Source organism: Perissodus microlepis, chromosome 20 (assembly GCF_051167445.1).
Source record: "Perissodus microlepis isolate ML-2025 ecotype Zambia chromosome 20, ASM5116744v1, whole genome shotgun sequence".
NCBI lineage: Eukaryota > Metazoa > Chordata > Actinopteri > Cichliformes > Cichlidae > Perissodus > Perissodus microlepis.
In genome coordinates, this window is record NC_140480.1 from 34,096,060 (window position 1) to 34,115,283 (window position 19,224).

At 41.7% G+C, this 19,224-nt stretch overlaps 1 protein-coding gene across 2 annotated transcripts; it reads right to left on the reverse strand.

Moving 5' to 3' along the window:
- Positions 1–157: 157 nt before the first annotated feature.
- On the reverse strand, positions 158–18,084 carry LOC146365020 (deoxyribonuclease-1-like). 2 transcript variants are annotated; one of them, XM_084916200.1, is made up of 10 exons: positions 17,947–18,084; positions 10,680–10,840; positions 10,448–10,536; positions 9,531–9,542; positions 7,140–7,226; positions 5,410–5,507; positions 5,168–5,280; positions 4,340–4,497; positions 4,045–4,141; positions 158–2,714 (listed from the first exon to the last, which is right to left on the reverse strand). In XM_084916200.1, the coding sequence occupies exons 2-10, from the start codon at positions 10,830–10,832 to the stop codon at positions 2,583–2,585; spliced, it is 939 nt and encodes a 312-aa protein (XP_084772326.1). In that variant the 5' UTR covers positions 10,833–10,840; positions 17,947–18,084; the 3' UTR covers positions 158–2,582. The 2 variants fall into 2 exon arrangements, with proteins under 2 accessions (XP_084772326.1, XP_084772327.1); XM_084916201.1 differs by lacking the exon at positions 9,531–9,542.
- Positions 18,085–19,224: the final 1,140 nt, after the last annotated feature.

Sequence of the window (19,224 nt, forward strand, 5' to 3'; positions counted from 1 at the left end):
AGAGGAGGTACCACGGGAGTAAAAAAGCAGGTAGTCACCATCTCTTTGTTTCTGATTTCAAAGCTATCAGACTCATATATTATCTATGTATACATAGATAATATATGCACATTCTGAGAAGCCACTAGATACAAACAGCAAGAAAACATAAATGAATGCATTGCCCACAAATAGCAGGCTTTTTTACAGTAATAATGAAAGTTTGTGATGCATGAAGTGTGTTGTGCTTGCAGTATGACGACACGCACAAGCACCAGATGCTTATTTTTACTGTTCCCTCATTCACAAAGAGTCGTCGCAAGGAAATGATCAGTGGGTGGATCGATTCAAATATCAGCAGTAACCGTAACAACGCTGGGATCGATCACCTAAGTCCACTAAGTTGCTCCCGTATCAGAGAGGAGACAGGTCTGTGCAAACACCGCTCCTCTCCTGCAGGAACACTTTGCTCCGCCACCTCATTCCTCCTGTGCTGTTCAGTAGTTCCACAGTCACGTGACTCAGTGGGCCAACATCAAGCAGGGCTGGCTCAGTGGTTGAGAAGGGGCGGAGCAAAGTGTGTCAGCATGAGAGGAGCGGTGTTTACGTGCTTCCTTTCTGATGACCAAGAGCAAAGTATTGAACTTACAGCAGAGAAGCAAAGTCCAGCATTGATCCTGTAATAATATCAATATCCAACTACCAACCTCTGTATATTTTATATATTTTATTTTATTGTTTACTCTATTTAATTTGTAAAATATGTATACACACACACACACACATATATACACACACGTAGATATACATATTTAGTATACACATTCAGTAATATGCATACACTCTTATATTGTACATATATTTATTCATATAATTCTCAGATTTAGCCATTATTATATTTTGCTTGTTCTTATGTTATTGTATTTTTGCACACCTCTGTTGCTTGTGAAGCTGGCACACAACAATTTCACTCACATGTACTGTACCAGTGTACCTGCACATGTGATGTGACAATAAAAGTGATTTGATTTTAACACTATCATTGATCCAATGCCGATATCAACGCTGATATTGATACTATCAGTGTTTGGATCGATCCTCCGAGCCCAAATCTCATTGATGCTCATGAGATTAGGGAGTGTTATAAAAATAAAATGTCTCCATAATCCCAATCAACAGATTAGTTTTGTGATTACGTGAATTTCAGACTGACATACTAATGTGCTTTCACTGATATACAAATAATCAAAGGTGATAGGATCAGCAAATCAATTTGAAATACATCCTTAAAAACTTTGTGGTGGATGAAGTGTTTTCTTACTGCAGCAAGAAGAAATGCAGGATAAGACGCGTTCTGCTCAGTTTTAATTCCAATTCACAACAACAGTCGCTTCAAGGTAAAAAACAGGAGAGAAGGTTCAACACCTGTCTGCTGTCATCGGGAGGAAAAACGACAGACCGATGACCAGACAACAGAAGATATGAACATTTATCTTTGTTCCCCTATGTATGCAAACTCTCTGCATTAACTGCAGACGATCTACACGGCAATTCTTGTCCTGATGGAAACACCGAGGCAAGTTATTGTCAGCTCGACTCTGTGGATACTTACACTAAACAGGTGAAGAATTTTTAAATCACTGTACAAGAATTTATACAACCGAGCAGCAAGTCAAGAGGATTTGTTCATGTGTGACACATGAACAAGGAACGATCTTTACAATGAGGAAGTGGCTCGTCTTCCTCGTTGGTGGAACAGCTTGCTCTGACAGATTGCAGCTGCAGCGCCTGCAGGAGGACTGATGGAGAGTCACCATGTCTGAAGAACAGGATCATCTGCTTTTGCTTTTTAAATAATTTATTGAAAAGTAGATTTTTTCCTCTCTCTCTGGCTGTGCTGCATGTATTTCTGATTATCTGATGACCCTTGTGTGTTTCTTAGTAGGTGTGTGTGTGTGTGTTTTTTTTAACTCATTTAGTAATCGATCCATCCCTGTGATGTTTTCAGGTGAACCTGTATCAATGCAGGCAGCTCGTCCCAAAACAACAACATCTTAAGAATGTTTTTTTTTAAATTTTATTTTACTATTAAAAAAACTTTACTGAATTTTATAAAACTCTCAAACAATGAAAATCTTAACATTTTCAGAGGAATTCGAAATATTTACATCAGTTTCTGTACAGACCCGAGGGGGACATATCAAGAAAAAGATGGACAGAAGAAGAAAACAAATTAAGAACTCCTAAAAATTAAAATCAGATTACATTTTCACCTCATAACAAACAAGACTGTTGGATGCGCTTTTGTCTTGATGCAAAAACCTTAACTTAAAATATTTTAAAATCAGCACCAAAAACCGTGAAAGTCTCATATTTGAATTTTTGTTTTAAAATTTTGCACATTTTTCTGTTCCTGGAGCTGCCTCGCTGCTCAGTCACTTCACTTTGGTCTAAGAGCAGTAGAGCTGGGACTATAAAATAAACCCGTGTTAAAAGAACGGACAGCGCCGAGTGATCCTGGCACAGCTAGAAGGTGAACTGGTGAATAAAAAAAAAAAAAAAAAAGACAAACGAGTATATAAAGCATTCAGAGCCCGGGCTGATCACAGGGCAGAGAGGAAGGACCAGACGATCACAGAGGCACTTATTAGGCTCAGGAGGGGCGTGGCCTGAAGGAAGAGGGCGGAGCTCTTTAATACCACTTCCACTGGGTAATGGTCGCTCAGCTGCACCACCTGGCAGACAGAAGCAATGGAAGTCAGAGTCAGACATCATCAAACAGTGTTTACATCAGGCTGGTTTAACCTGACACACAGGAAAAGGTGACAGATATTTAAGGTGACCTGGCACACCCGGCCTGGGAATGAGGATAAAAGCCGATCACTTAAAAATGACATTTATTTTTAAAAAAGGAGGAAGAAATCCCAAACTATGTTGTGCAGCTTTCTATATTTTGGATTTAAATACTGTTTTTTCAGACGCTGTATTATTATAGATAAAGCTACCGAGCAACAGATAAGTGCTTACAATATTAAAGTAGTATACACATTCATTATTCTACATGTATCAATTAATCTTACGAATCAGTATTTATGATCAAATAATATTATTTTCTACATAATGAGTGGCCACCTTATTCGGTATACCTAGCAAAGCGTTGAGCTGCTTGTTAACACAGATGTGATCATTCACACGGCAGCAGCTCAAACCGAGCATCAGGATGAGCAAGGAAGGGGATTTAAGTGACGTTGAAACCTGCTGTGGTTGTTGGTGCCAGACGGACTGGTCTGAATATTTCAGAATGGTAAATAGACCGGTTCTTAAATAGGCTTTTCTGCTCGGAGTACTCAAAGCTGACGTAGTGGAATTTTCCCACACAAACATCTGTTTACAGAGAATGATCTGGAATGAGCGGCGCTTCTCTGCAGGAAAAAGCCTTGCTGATGTCAGAGGAGAATCTCTGAATGCACAAGACATGAAACCTTGAAGCAGATGTGTTACAGCACACTCTTGTCAGCTAAAAACAGGAAAAACATCAGACTCCTTTATCATGTAATGTATCTGTTTGAGGGCTCAGGCTTCGCACGTACTCTTATTACAACTCAAGAAACTACTGATGTGCCGTCATCCTAAAATACACAAATTACTCATAACTTTAAAATAAAATAAACATGTAGATAAATTGAACCCACTAAGATGTTCTAATTTATCAAACTTCCTTTTCAGACGTGTACAAAATTAATGCAAATCCAAATGATTCAGAGTTAAATTTTATATGTTTGATATGATAAGACTTTCATTTACAGACATTTAATGAGTAAACAAACTGTCTATGTCTGCACACTAGAGGGCGCTGCAGAGGATTCTTAAATATCAATTTCATGCTTTCAGATCATAACCCACACTGAAGACAGACAGCAGTGTTTGTCCTGCTGGGCAGGAACTATAACTGTATAAAGACTGTAACAAGCTGACGCTTCCAAATGCTTCAGGAAGGGTGTGATTGTGTTTTATTAGACCTATTAAATGTGACCAGTATATATGTGGTGTCACGTAATCAGTTACCTCGCTCCTGGACATTTTGAACTCCGCTCCGAGATCAAAGACTTTTGCAGAGAATGGCTTGATTGCCCTCAGGAAGGGTTCTCCATGCACAACAATCCTACGCGCACACACACACACACACACATTAAAATTAAATGCAAGAACATAAAACTCCTCATCCACACATGAACCTTTAAAGTTAGATTAATAACAATAAGATTAACTGTAGCAGACACTTTGTTCGCTCACATCCAGCAGGTAACTCTCTACATTCACCAGCTGTTATATGTTAATCCACAGTTTTGTCAGCACACACCTGTCGTATGCACAGCTGGTCGCGTCGGTGACAGTGGTGTCCACTCGGTTTCTGATCAGCCAGGAGAACTCTGACTTCATGAACAGCCTTATGTTTTTCCTGTCACTTCGTTTCACATACGCACAGCTGGCATGGAAATCTCCCAGGAACATCACATTCTACACACACAACAAAGCGAGAAGTGAGTCAGCCTCCAAAGAATCCCACAGTAAAACTTCACCAGTTTTTTAAAATCCTGCTGTGAAGGCCAGTGCTGCCCCTCAGCCTCCAAGCAGATGCACCTGTGGTTTCAATCTGAAACTCCTACATCGCCTTGTTTTCAAGTTATCACATTCACAAACTCGCGTGTTCGTCCTGCCCGGTGGGGTGATGACAATACACCATTTACAGCCCAGGGTAAAAATGTTTACATTTAAAAGAAATGCATAAATGCTTTTAGTCTCTATAAATATCTGCATCTTGATGAAGTCAGTGCTTCTATTTATTTTTATATTTCCAAGTTAAAGCTTGCTGATAAACCTGACATCTCCTTCTGTCTAAATATGGACACTTTTACCTGCAAAAAAATTATCCAAAAACATTGCGGATGGCAAAATGCTGATACCGAGGCTTCAAAATCCTGAGTGCAGAGTCAGGCTATGGTTTCAAAGTCAGTGGTTTTTGACTTTTGTGTATAAAGTGACCTTGGATTCCTTGAAAGGCTCTATGTGAATAAAGTTATTTTCCATTTTAAAGCAGACCTTTACAAACACGGATTATGTGAAAATCAGAACAAAGTTCTCTGTCACATCTGTTCTGATAAGCCTGTTATTAGATGAGTTTTCGCACCGTGTTGTTCCATTTCTTGCCGACTTCCACAAAGACGTCGTAAAGCTTGTTGATCTCCTGGACGGCCTTGCTGGGCTCACTGTGGAGAGGGACCAAGATAAACTCCCCGATTGCTGCCGGGTGGAAAGAGAAAAGGAAAAACAAGAAGAGAAAGAAACAAAAGAGAAGAATGAAGGGCACCGTTTTAGTTTAAATCTGAAACTAAGAAGAAAAGCATTCAAAATGTTTTCTTATGCACTAACATGCATTCTTGCTTTGGAAGCGAACCACAAAAGGCTCTCTGACAAACGACTGCTCGCTCCTGTACTGATATTGACCCGTCACGTTCACCGTCTGCATCCTGTTTGGAGAAGAAAAGATTAAATGCTGTTTAATCATTGGTACGAGCAGCATGTGACCCCTGGTTAATCTAATTTTTGTTCAGCCCCTCCTTCGTGACGATTAAGTGGCAGGGTGAAAGTGACGGCAATTTTAAATGTTGCATTTGACTAATGTACTTTAACAGTAGCTGTGAAGCACAGACGCTCGTCTACACTTTACAGTTCAAATCAGCAAGAGATCGCCGAATCACAGTTGGTGTTCACGTACTACAAACAATCTTGTAGCCTACAAGCAACAAACACCAGAGCAGCAGGATGAAGCCAACACAGAGAGGTCTTTTTCCAGTCCTGGACCACAGCCAGTAGCGGTTTTTGATACGGGCGACACGGGCGGTTGCCCGGGGCGGCATCGTGGTGGGGGCGGCATCACGGGCATCGGCAAAATTTTTTAAAAAAATTTAAAAAAATAAAAATTGCTCGTACTCATGCTGCCCTGACATCAGCCAGCGCATATTGGGAATGTCATAGGCACCAATCAGTTTTCTATCGGCCATTTGCTGGGAGTAAGGGCGCCCTTCGTTTGCGAGGTGCGCCTGCTGCTTGCGGCGCAGGAAGAAGAGGGCGGGGCGGCATCTAATAACCAACTCGCAAAATAAAACAAAATAAAAACAAAACAACAAACACAAAAACACCAGACATCATGATACAGACTTATAATTTGCACCGATGTTTTTTCGAAACATGAAAAGTGAGCGCGAGAGCCCTCGGTGCGCCGGCTTGCTGCTGAAGTCAAAGTAAACTTTGTCATCTCGTTACATAGGTGAGCCACATGATCGTGGCTCAAGAGTTGGGTGGTCGCTTTGTAATCGGAAGGTTGCCGGTTCGAGCCCCGGCTCGAATCATCTCGGTCGTTGTGTCCTTGGGTCCTGGTGGTGGTCAGAGGGCCCGGTGGCGCCAGTGTCCGGCAGCCTCGCCCAGGGCAGCTGTGGCTACAATGTAGCTGCCATCACCAGTGTGTGAATGTGTGTGTGAATGGGTGGATGACTGGATGTGTAAAGCGCTATACAAATACAGGCCATTTACCATACAGTCCAATATATATATAGAGAGAGACGAGACGACGAGGCTCCAGTTAAGTAAACAAACAATAAATATAAGAAGAGTAAGAAAATAAATATACACTTTAGGTAAAGGGATCAATAACAATTAAAAATTTATATTTTATAGTTTGATGATTTAAAGTCTCACACACAACCCGTCGAAAGGGGAGGGGCTGCTTCCAAATAGAGCACATTTCATTCATAATGATGTAAATCCAACCCCCATTATGTATTCATGATCTGAATCCTGGGTTGTGTGAAATCCCAGAAATACACCCTAGACAAAGTGAATCTGTGAACTAGGGTGTAGGTCTATTAGGTTATGTTGTGGTGATCCTCGAGTTGGTGGATTTGTGTTCATACTGGAGGGCAAAATTAAAACCAATGGAAGATGGACAAGAAAAGTTCAAAGCCATCAGCTGCTCAGTTTAGAAAAAATAGAAAAGAAGCGAAGAGAAACGAGCAAAAGATACAGGCAATACAGGCCAGAGGGAGTGTTCGCCCGGGGCGCCAAACAGGCTAGGACCGCCACTGACCACAGCCATGTCTTACCTGTAGATGAAAACATACTTCTGCTTGTCGTCAGGAGAGTTTCCCAAACTCTCACTGGCCACTGCCTTGTAGTCGTACTCTTCATACCTCAACGCAGAGAAGGAGACAAGAATGTGAAAAACGCAGGAGAGAAAGGAGCTGCACGTCACACAGTACGCAATACACGAGCCAGCCAAAACATCAATGTGAACAGAGGAGCACAAGGACCGCTGGGGCTTATGAAGCCATCAGGTGAGCATTACAGAGCAGTCGTCATTGTTCTTTCAGAGAAACAAGGAAGCTAAAGTCAGATTTATCCCAGTGATCTGCTCTGCTGGAGTTCACGCCTCGATGAACGCTCCCTCGTGCACCTCTCTTCACATTGTTCAAGTAAATTTATACCAACATTCCTACAATTTAAACAAATTGCATTTTTTAGGTAACCAGTGCCCTAGTCACTGAAATGTCATTTTTTTAATGGTCTTTTTATTTACACTTTCAAAATAAACCTGAATGTAAAAAAAAAAAAAAAAAAAAAAAACCACAACCCAGGATTGTGCATGTGTGTTCGTGGTGGGAAGTCATACATGCATGTAATACATGTAAATCTGCATGTAACCACATTATCATGTTTTAGAAACACATTAATGCTTTTTGTGCCTGAAATGCTAAATAATATGCTAACATGACTAAAGCTAATGTAGCCCAGTCCCGTGATTTCTACTACACCTAAATATAGTATCCAGGTACTTCTATTTGGAGTTTTTTTTTTTTTTTAATTTTAGCTCTGTTTAGCTGCTTTTGAGCATTTTAGCGTTTCCCCTCGCACCTTCTATTTCCATCATTTTAATCGAATGTTTCTGTTTTATGAGACCTCTGTGGTTTCATTCTCTGTGTGTTTTTTTTTTAACTCATGTAGCCATTTTTCTTGTTACATTGTGACTCCTAATGTCGCTATTTCATGCCCAGTTACATTAGAAGCTTTTCAAATTATTCTGTTGTAATGCTACTAAAATTAATACTGAAACTTGGCACTTTAATCTACTGTAGTCTTATTAAAATGTTGTATGGACTTTTATTATGGGATTTTGGTTAAATATGAAAAGTAAGATTTCTTGAGATGAAGTCTTAATACTAGAAAAAGCACATGAAAACAGTCCAGCGCGATAGTCCCAGAAGTGGAGCTCCCCAGGGCTTAGCACCCGGCCTACTAAGCTTTATACATGTACAGAAAGTATTTCAGTCACGCTGTCAAAAATATGAGATATTTCAGCACGTGAAATTTGTAGTTTGGGATATTTACATCTAGCTAAATAAAAGTAAAATTTACAAAAAAAACCAAACAAACATGAAAATGTTTATTCTTCAACTTGAACCCACAGCATGTTTTTTTTTTTTTTGTACAGCACCCGCCCAAAGCTTGGCCACACCGCACTGATGGGTAACACTTTATTTTGTTAAGTCAAAAGCCACTTAGTTGATAAATATTTTTGCAATTTAAACAGTCAGCAGTCCATAAACACATCACATATTTACATTTCATTATGTGCTTTCACATGTGTGCTCATCTGCATTTACTACAGCTTTGATCCTTGGCTGCTCAGGTCTCCGTGCTACTTCACCATTGTGAGTATAAATGTGTTCATGTTAGATAGAAAGCACTTACATGGGAAAAGCATAGAAAAAAGTGCTTGTGTGAATGTGTGTGAATGAGGCAAGTGTTTTGAGTCCTCACTCAGACTACAAAGCGCTACATTATTGCCAAATTTAACAATAATAATAATAATAATAATAATAATAATAATAATAATAATAATCAGGGTTGTAGTGAACGTTACTTGAGTTGGCATTTAGATTGATATTAGTTTCTGTGTTTCTATTCTAGTTTCTATTCTTTTCCCCATAAAGACTGCATTTTACCACCTCCCCGTAACCATAACAACAAGTTTTGACATCTCCGTGCGTGTCAATAAAGATGAGGTTTGATGACCATTAGAATAGATTCCAGGTTTTTCCGACGGTAAGTGCATGAGCAGAGACCACCCTCACTAACTTCTAACGTGTCGCTCTATAAGCAGACATGAAAATGACAGAAACAGCTCAGCTCATGAAGAGGTTCAAGGGTTACTAGTGGCCCTTGAACCTCTTTTTAAGGTCCTGCTACTGACTAGGAGGCTTTCAAGTTGTTCAGAGTTAAATCAGAATCATTCAGTTCATGCTTTTCCCTTTAACAAATACTGGACTGATAAACCTGTACGACACATTTCCATCCCGATTTTCTCTAATAGTGACTTTCCAAAGTAAAGTGTTACCATTTCAGGCATTTTGGTTAGTAAAGGGTGTAAATTTAGGTTATTAGGATTAATGAATATGATTAGATGATACTTCACATGCTCATTAAATCCAGTGTACCTGTCAGATCCCCTGTTGAAGGCAGACAGCAGACACATAATGACCATCATTATGCACGTATTGTGGTTAAGCAGTGTTAGAATACTAGTTGAGTATATTAAAAGATCGAGCAGTTTACGGTCTTGTATGTCAGCAACATGCCCATGCACTCTTTAGCAATAAATCAATCTCTTTGCATCGTTATCATAAAACACATTTTTTTCATTCATAGAAAGTAACAATTTCTGAGTCTGGTGTGCCAACAGTGCACTGACTGGTAGTGAACTGTAGCTTTGTCAGTACACACAGAGTACAAACATAAAACAGGAGTAAGCCACAGCCATTTTAACTGAATCATGCTGACACCTGTTAGTGCCATCGTGCTGTATTTTCATAGAGCTCACAGCTGCTGTATTAGAAAGGGTCAGACTTCCCTTTTGCTCTCACACAGTCTCGCTTCATGCTGAAGACTTTGGAAAATGCTTTTCCTGCTTATACTTTTTCCTGTCAAATATATGAAGTGTAATCAAAATGTTCTGGGAGTGGGTCTAGAAAAATCAAATACCCTAAATTATGTAAGTGATGTGAGGCAAGGTAATCTTATGGAGCCCTGCACTATTATATGGCTGGTTTTATTTGAGAAGAGAGAACAAAGTTGCCAGGTCAGGTGAGTGAGCGCAAAATGGGACATCCAGGAGGAGAACTACAAATAATCAATAATAGTGCATAATGACATCATCATATGATTATTTCAAGCACACACCGTCTCTGTCCGAGACCACAGAAGTCCCACCTACCTAATGGTCAAACTTTCTCTTTATGATTAGCAACCAATGAGCAATGAGTAGAATAAGTCGTCTTTAAGGGCAGAAACTCAGCTGACAAGATTTTCATGCTGATAGTTTAAACTGTAGCCAGAGTTTCCAGCAAATGTTTACCTGTTGAGCACAGACAGCAACTTTTCAATGGCTTGACCGTCTGGATCCACCACGTGCTGTAAGAGGCTGATATCACAACGAGTCAGGACCTGGACAGACACATGGGCACACAGAAAAAAGGTCATAGGTCGAGTCACAAATACAGCACCAGTTCCAGTTCTGCCAATAATTCATTCATAACGGCAGCAGGAAAAAAAATATAATATAAAATACATAATAAAGTGTGTGTTACCAGTTTGAGATAGTGCATCAGTCTCTCGTTTGATGCTTTCGCAGAGTCAAATTTCTGCACGTTGTAGGCACAGATCCTGAGTTCAGTTGCTGACTTCAAGACAAAAATGGAGAGCAAAAGGAAGAGGGAGAGACCCGAAGAGCGCCCCCTCATGGTTGGATCTGTGAAGGAATAAAAGACACACTATGTCACTGATGCAAAGCACACAGTGTCCAAAACGCACAGCTCTCACTGACGTGGAATAAGCTACCAGAAACCAACATGTGGAATGTCTTCACAATGCCTTGAGTTTGGAAATTTGATATAATAGTGAGAATAAAAGATTCCAATGACAATCAACCATCCTGCAGGTCTGACCTGCGCGCAGCCATGAATCACCCCAAAAAGCCAAGACGACAGAGCAAGGCCTGACAGTAACTGTGGTATCACTACAGATTAATAACCACACTTCCTGTCTGCACATGCAGAAACATAGAAGCAATTTACAACCATCACACAAAGACGGTGCAGCAGCAACGCCACTCGCGGCACAACCACACTGCCCACAGTCTCCATTTCTATCGATATTCTTACACAAGTTCTGTCAAACTCGACGCATCATCGTTTCCTGTTCGCAGCCTCTGGCTTACATTATTAGTGTAAATGTTACACAAATTGATAACCTATATATGAAATGACTACATTTTTAACTTGAATGCAAATATGAAAAAGCACAATCACAAATCACAAAGCACAATAAATGAAACAGGGACCAGTGATAAATACAGATTCAGTCAACACAGAGTCCCATTACAGGACACACAGCAGGGTGATCCTTGTTCTACAGTTACTTTCTACACTGAGCCAAATTTCTGTCATATTGTTACAGATATCAGTTCATAATGGAAACAAAAACTGCTCAGAAAACCTCAGGGAGCAGCTGACCATCACAGTACGACACAGTCAGTTAAACTTGAGGAATATCAGTCTGTCCAGTCGGGAAGCATGAGGTGCACTGGAGAGGCAACAACAAGAGAACGTCCAAAAAGCGAATGTGTTAGCAGGCGGCGTTCACAGATGACTCTCCTCTTCCTTCCTCCCTAGTTTTGTGTTTTGTTAGTGACCGTCAGATGTTACCTGCACCAGCGTCTCAAGGATGGCATGTCCATTCATTGCATCGCAAGAAGGCCTGTGCGCCTCCCAGCACAGTCTCAAGAGTGAGGAAGAAATACCATGACATGACCATTAGAGAAGACAGACACACAAAAGGTCAGCAGCAGGACCAATATCTGCTCCTTTGTGAGAGGAGGGAAAAGAAGCATGGCCAGGAAAATCACTTCAACCTGTCAGAAACTGAATTGAAGAGGTCCCAAAAGGTTGATTCTGGGAGAAATGTTTTGTTACTCATCCAAGTGACTTCTTCAGTCTCAGCTGACTGCATCTCTGAGTCGAGGAGGGGGCCTAAGGGTACATCTTTCACCACCTTACAGTGCTGTGTCTGCAGCCATTCCCCGACTCTCTGTGAATGGTACTCATGACCATTGATCAGTGGTTGTTGATCAATGGTCATGGTTATTTGCATATTAATGATCAAGGAACTGACCTCCCAGCCCATTGTTCCTTCAGTGGGCTGGTTTCAGTCATTATGCAAAAGTACTGTTTATAAGATTGGAAACCTGCAGTCAGCTGAGACCAGTGTTGGGACTAATGCGTTATCAAGTAACGTGTTACGGTAACTACGTTATTATTGTGGTAACGAGCACGGTAACTAGTTATTATGCCAAAACCAGGAACGCGTTAATCGTCTGACACATGTGGAAGACATGAGAGTCTGGAGGCGTTGAGGCAAGTTTTATGCATCATCCAGCGTCAGTGGAGGCCTGAGGAGGCACGTCCTTATCCTGCATATTCTTGGAAGATCAGACAGATCTCGACTGCTTTTAGATGCGGGGATGACATCATTACCCTTCTGCTAATGCAGTGCACTCTGGGTTCCTCCACTGCCTCATATTCCCCAGATCTGAAACCAACCGTTTGTGGGTGCCACAAACGGTCCACGAGGTCACTGATGCCCTGATCCAGATGTGGGAGGAGGTCCCGAGGGCAGCCTTCACTGTCTCATCAAGAGGTTGCTCACAGATTGTTGGGAGTGTACACTCCTGAACAACTAATGTAGTTTTACTTTAAACATTCATATAGTATTACTTCTACCTCACTACATCTTGGATGAAAATACTACTCTTTGTACACTTTTTTAAACCTTTAGTTTTTTTCTCATTTTTAATATTTCAAAAATTCTGACGTAAAAAAAAAATGCAGCAGAAGTAGCTGGTGGAGTAAATATTGTCTTTTTTAAATGTTTGAGCATCTTTTTTGGTAGTAAAACTTGTTTATGACATGTGACTGTTCTGGGCCACTCAAGGACAGTGAGCCAAGCTGTGAAGGCATCATCATTATAACCATACATCACACAGACAGGTGCTTCTGTTATTTAGTCTGATCCTCATCTGCATCGTCTTAATGACGATGAGCGAGGCCCTGCTGCAAAGCAAACGTGTTCCCAGATTTAATGACTACACAGGTGAAACAGCAAGGTGAGTCAGTGATGCTTAACTGACACACCAGCGTCAGCTCACAGGAGCAACTACATGGAGAAAGAGGACGAGAGAGTGAGGCTGCTGGGACAGAGAGAAACTCCACATGAGCCTCATGACTGCAGAGGAAAAGGGGAAATGTTCAACAGTCTTCAGGGGAGGAGACACAAAAGCAAGTTTGTACAGCTGAGAATGAGAGCAGGAAGTGTGCCGTTTGATTTTAAACACCAGCTTAATCTTAGCCTGTAAACATCCTTTCATAACTCATGAGTGTGACGGAGAAACCACGAGACAGTGCGAGTGTGGAGGAGTCGTTTGCCAGCAGAGCTGACTGGTCTGACTGGTCTGACTGGTCTGACGGACGAGTGACAGCATGCTCAGGCCTGTGGGCAGAAAAGCTGTTTGTTTGCTGACACACTTTAAATTATTTTATTGTTGCACATTTTCACTCCATTTCAATAGTTTTGATCATGAAAATTCTGTTTTTTGTTTGATCCATAAAGAAAAAAAAACTGCTGCCGTGTTTAATACTGCTGTTCCTCGAGAGTGTGCCGAGCTACTGCAGCTCTTTGTGATACAGCGCATCCTTGTGCAATACGATTTTCATCGCCCTCTGATGCTGCGTTTTCATACGCTGACAGCAGAACTATCCAGGTCATCAGTTAACATTTACAGTCACAAGATTACTCTAAATCAGCCGTAGGTGTAAATGTGAGCGTCTCCATACAAACAGAAGATCTGGCAGTTTGAGTGTCAGCTGTATGTTAACACAGTGTCACAGTCTTCCAGGATTCAGTCCAAGGTCAGACGTGCAACACTCAGAGATGGGCCTCAGTTAACATGTTAAACGTTCAAAGGTCTGCAAAGCAAATGCAAATCTGAACAAACAACAAGACCTTTGGAACAGACAAGACCAAAGCGCAGAAGTTTGGTCATCATGGAAAAACCAAACCAAGCACATCAGCACAAACGCCAGCCGTCAGCACGGTGGTGGAGGGATGATGATGATTTAGGCTTGTTTAGCAGCCACAGGACTTGGACACCTCATTGAGCAGACCGTGAACTCCTGTATACCAAAGTATTCTAGAGTCAAATGTTAGCTCTCTGTCTGACTGACAGTAAAGCTTGGCTGTAACTAGATCACGTAATAGCAGAGCAGCGAATCTCTAACAGAATGACTGCAAAAGAAAAGAACAGAGGTGCTGCAATCACCCCGACCAGTCCAGCCTGCAGTGTGATTGAAATACAGCTGTGCATAAATCACTGCTCAGAAACGTCAGTGAACTGGAGCAAGGCTGTAAAGACGAGCAGGTCAAAATTCCTTCACAGTGACGTGAGAGCCTGAATCGTAGGTCGTACTTTCATTTTCCCATGATTGGAGAGCACATGCACATCTGTACCTGAAACATTTCATTAAACTGTTTTTAATGCAGCCTTTTTAAAGTTGAACCCATATCAAAATTAAATACACAAACACACTCTGTCCATGACTTCTCACTATAACATGACCTTATAGGAGGCACAAACAGAGCGAATGAGTAGAGATGTATATGCAGAGTGGCTGCCTGCTGCTAATAATAAAATGAGGAACTTGCAGGAATTAAAGTGAAGTGGTTACTCGCTGTGGTCGGGTTAGTTAACAGTCAGTCAGCCCAGCTGTGACTCTTCAGATGTCTTCACTCCGCCCCTCCCAGGCGTAAATGCGGTGCGACTGGTCGAGTGACTCCCTCAGTACACCAGATTTCTACACACCGACCTACCTGACTGACGACAACAACCCTCACTGTAACCTGCACAATACGGGATTACAACACAAGGCGAGCAACAGTTTACAAGTTGCTTTGCCAAGTTGAGCACTTTGAGGGTTCAATTCAGACTCTTGGGTTCTTTTTTAGGCTGTGGACGAGGATGTTTTTGTATCAGAGTACATAAGGCCTTAAAATCCTGTGTTGGCAAAACAAACAGTATCATATTGCAACCCCCACCCTAACCACCTTTCACAACTAGGGGAATTTTGTGGAATTAAGCTTCTGGCTACACAGTCATCGAGCTGCTTTCGAGTACAAACAACACACAGTTTGATTTAAAACTGTGTAAACTAATCAGCCTTAGCTTTCAGACTGAACATAGAATTAAAACACTCGCTTCACCGTTTCTGACACTTGGTTGAAAGACTCATTCGGCCTGAGAAAATGTTTGACGAGGAGCCCAGGAGCAAGGCGTGCCAATTTGAAATGCAGAAGAGCCTCACAGTGACTGACAGCACAAAGTTGATTTTGATGTTATTTAACCAGGAAGTCCTGCAGGGTTAACAGCACTTTGCAGGGAAAGGAGGAGGGGCTTACTTTGTAGTCACTGCCACAAAAGTTCTAGAAACAAGTGTCGCCGCTCGGCAGGTGTTTTGAAAAGCCCTATTTCAGTTGTTATTTTAAAGTATCACCTACATTTAATTTAACTTGTGTGGTTACCAGGAAAAAGTCTCACGTGGCCATCTTTGTTATTTACGGTTGTCGTCTTTCTGTCCCACAGCTTTGATGTCAGGACTCTTTGAGCGCCACGTCTCTCTCTGCTCTGACCGAATCAGTAAAATATCCAGAACTGACTTTAAATTCTGTGAATGGCTCCAAACTTCTTGGAATACACCGTTGGGTAAACGGGCAGCATAGTTCATGTGTTGCGTGGCCTGCTTTATTGTTCTTTCTGTTTATGAGTTTTAAGAAAGGATCTGTGTGAGTGCTGCGCTCTGGTAGGACAGACCTGCATTTAAGGGGTTTTTGAATTCAAGGACACAAGGTCCGACATCTGATGTGTTTGAAGCATCTAATCTTAGAAGATCAATGCTAAGAGCTAGCTTCTATGGCGGCTACCTGCCCCTCCCTGATATGCACCACTGGAGTTTTATGGGTTGCCAGTAAATAACGGTGCATTTCAGAGACTTTCAATGTCTGTGTTAGGAAGGTCAAGGCGTGCAGGAGGTGCTGGCTAACATTTCAACTACTAATGGGTTTAATTTTTTACTCACTTGTTAGATTTAAGCATAAAAATACTTGTGAGTTGGATAAAACACTATGAAATGTTCAGTTAAGGTTATAAAAGATTACAAGTAGCAATAGAAAACCAACAGATGCCACCGTTAACGTTCAGTTTCTAGTCAGCCCATTTATCCACCCCGACAGATAGTCATCACTGCAGCCACAGAGAGTCCTGTCACCAGAATATGAACTCTACTCATTACCATTCACTGGCATCAGAGAGAAACACATAAGATTCCTTGTCTTCATAGTTTGTTCCACATATTTATACACATCCAGATTCATCATGACTCTAAAATGGAAATTCATAAATCGTTCCTGTTTTTAAGGCTCCGTCAACAGTCCCAGTTAGAGAGTTCAAGACACACCAACTTCACTGTACCATTGCTGGTTTCTCACTTTGTTCAGGTGTGAAGCTGCATACATGTGAACTCAGCAGCAGTTTCCAGGTTAGCCGGTGACTCGGCTCTGAATGTTTCAGCTGGTGAGGTCAAATTCACCAATTATTAACAAGTTAATGCTTAACACTGGTCGAAAAGCACAAATCACATGACTTTAAAGCTTCTTTCATCCAGAAAGAGACACAATGAAACCAAAATAAGTTCCCAAACAGGTCTGTTAATGATAAATAGACTGAATGCCAGTTTGGCACAAACTGACCTCAACGGCGGACAAAAGATTAAAAATGGTTGAAAATATGAATCAAGAAGGGAACAAAGACACGGCCGACTTCAAAATGAGGAGGCAGGCAGAAAAATGCAGAAATCAGTGCATTTTACACACCTGGTTTTTCAAACGTCCATGGATACGAACCAGTGCTGAAGCTCATCTGCAAAACTTTCACTTTCAACATGTTCTAAATAAACACCAAATATGTATCCTGAATAAAGTCTTTCAGCTCAGCTGGACCATTAATAAGTGTGAGTCCAATCACTTTTCCAACTCAGCACCCTTGAATTTGGAATATTTTCATGGAAATAATCCAAGGATCTTGGAAAGAAACGTGTTTGGACTTCTTTAAGTTTCCTTTAAGAAGCTTCTTCAGTTCTAAGACCAACTGGTGAAGAGTCCCAGACAGACAGATTTCCTCAGAGACAATCCCTTAATTTTCCTGTTAAAACACCAAAGAGGCTGAATTCTGGCCAAACAGAGACTCGGTGAACAGGAGCTAGTATTTATGCTCCTGTTTACACAGCATGCGTGAAAATATCTCAGTTTTAAATATTTAACCTGGAGTAAAGATTCTGTTTAAAGTGTTGCTGCATAATTTGAATACCTCCTGGGGAACTGTACAGCTTCTTTCTACATCCTACTGTGACTGGCTCTGTTTTACATTCCTGCTGCTTCGCCTGCTTTATGTGGTTTTTCTTTCTTATTTTCTCTCCACCTTTTGTCACGGCCACGCACTGAAATACCAACACAGATTCCTTTGACGTGACTCTGAAAACATCCGAATTTAAGTTGGGGAAATTTAAAAGATGTTAAAAACTAATACCATCCTCACAAAGGCATGAAAACACTTAAACATTGACAGAGTCCGTTCACACAGCCTACACACCCACGGCCACTTCAGTTTTAAGCACTCACACACTGAGCAGACCCAGTAACCGGTACTGGTCTCGTCCCAGTAACGGCGGCTGGATCAGTTGTTGTTTTTCTTACCTGTTCAGGTGAGTCAAATTACGACCGTCTGCTGCTAAATCTCTGAGCGTATCCTGCTGGGTGTGGACGCTGTCTCAGCCTGGCACAGGTACCGCCGTCCAGGTTGTGGCAGGTTGTTCACGTCTAGAAATGCAGCATTCAGGGTCTGTGGTAAAGACGGGACGTTTTTTACATCATGACACCCATTTTACGTCACATGATCAACCAACTTACCTATCAGCTGCAGCCCTAGAGCAGGTGTGAGCCACAGATGAGCATGACGTAGTCTGGTGAAATCTGATTTCCTTACTGCAGCCACATAACGCTCCCACAGCGCTGTGCAAAAAAGTATCATCGTCATAAGAATTATTTCATATTTAACACATAAAGTGACTTGAAATGACTTGAACTGTCCAAAACTTTGGTTAGGCAGTGAAAGCATGTTGGACTGGAGTCAGTGAGAATCTAAGATTAGTTAGAAATGTCATCTCTGGATATTTAAGTGTGTTTTTACAGTAAAATCAAAACCACCTTTGAGTATTTCCTCATCACATGCTCCACAGTAGTTTAAAAGGTGTGACTGATCATGTGTGATGATGAAATCCCATGGCTTCTCGGTTATGTTCACACTGGAGTTTAATAGCTGTGAGAAAATGTTGAGCAACACAATTATTTCCTGTTACTCCACTCATAACAGAGCCACACTCATCTGATGGCAGCTAGCATGAGCTCAGCTGGCTGGGAGCTCGTGGCTTCAGGCTGAATTCTGGGTAGAGGCAGAGGATCTGTGGGAGCAGAGCTGTGAGTCCGGAGAGGGCTGCAGAAACTCTACTGCTGCCCTCCAATCAGGCTGCTCAGCCACAGGCCTATACTCCTGGCAGGAAGGACGCTGAAAAAAGACTTGTGAGCTGAGACTGAGCTGTTCAGCTCAGAGGTGGTGTGTGTGGGTATCCTGTTCCTATTGCACTCTTCCAGTTTGGGGGTTCACAGTTCCTAATGCTCCTATTACCACTGAGACATTTTGTGCTTTATTCCTACACGTTCGCTCCACTTCTTCCTTCAGTGCCCTGTACTTCTCCTTTACCCCATCCTCCTTATTTCTAATGTTACTGTCTGCTGGGATTGCCACATCTATCACAGCTGTGGCTTTCCGTTCCCTGTCAGTCACCACTGTGTGGTGGTTGGCCAGCAGCCGCCTCTCTGCCCAACAGGACCTCAGCCTGCTATTCTTTCTCAGCTGCCTTCTGATGTGTCTCCTATCAGGCCTTCTGCAGCCCTGATGCTCGTGCACACTATCCC

Coding starts and splice junctions, on each gene's coding strand:
- LOC146365020 (XM_084916200.1), bottom strand. CDS start 10,832: ATGAGGGGGCGCTCTTCGGGTCTCTCCCTCTTCCTTTTGCTCTCCATT. Junction 5,281..5,409: donor CTTCCAAAGCAAGAATGCAT/GTTAGTGCATAA, acceptor TCCACCCGGCAG/CAATCGGGGAGTTTATCTTG. Junction 4,142..4,339: donor ACCAGCTGTGCATACGACAG/GTGTGTGCTGAC, acceptor GTGTGCGCGTAG/GATTGTTGTGCATGGAGAAC.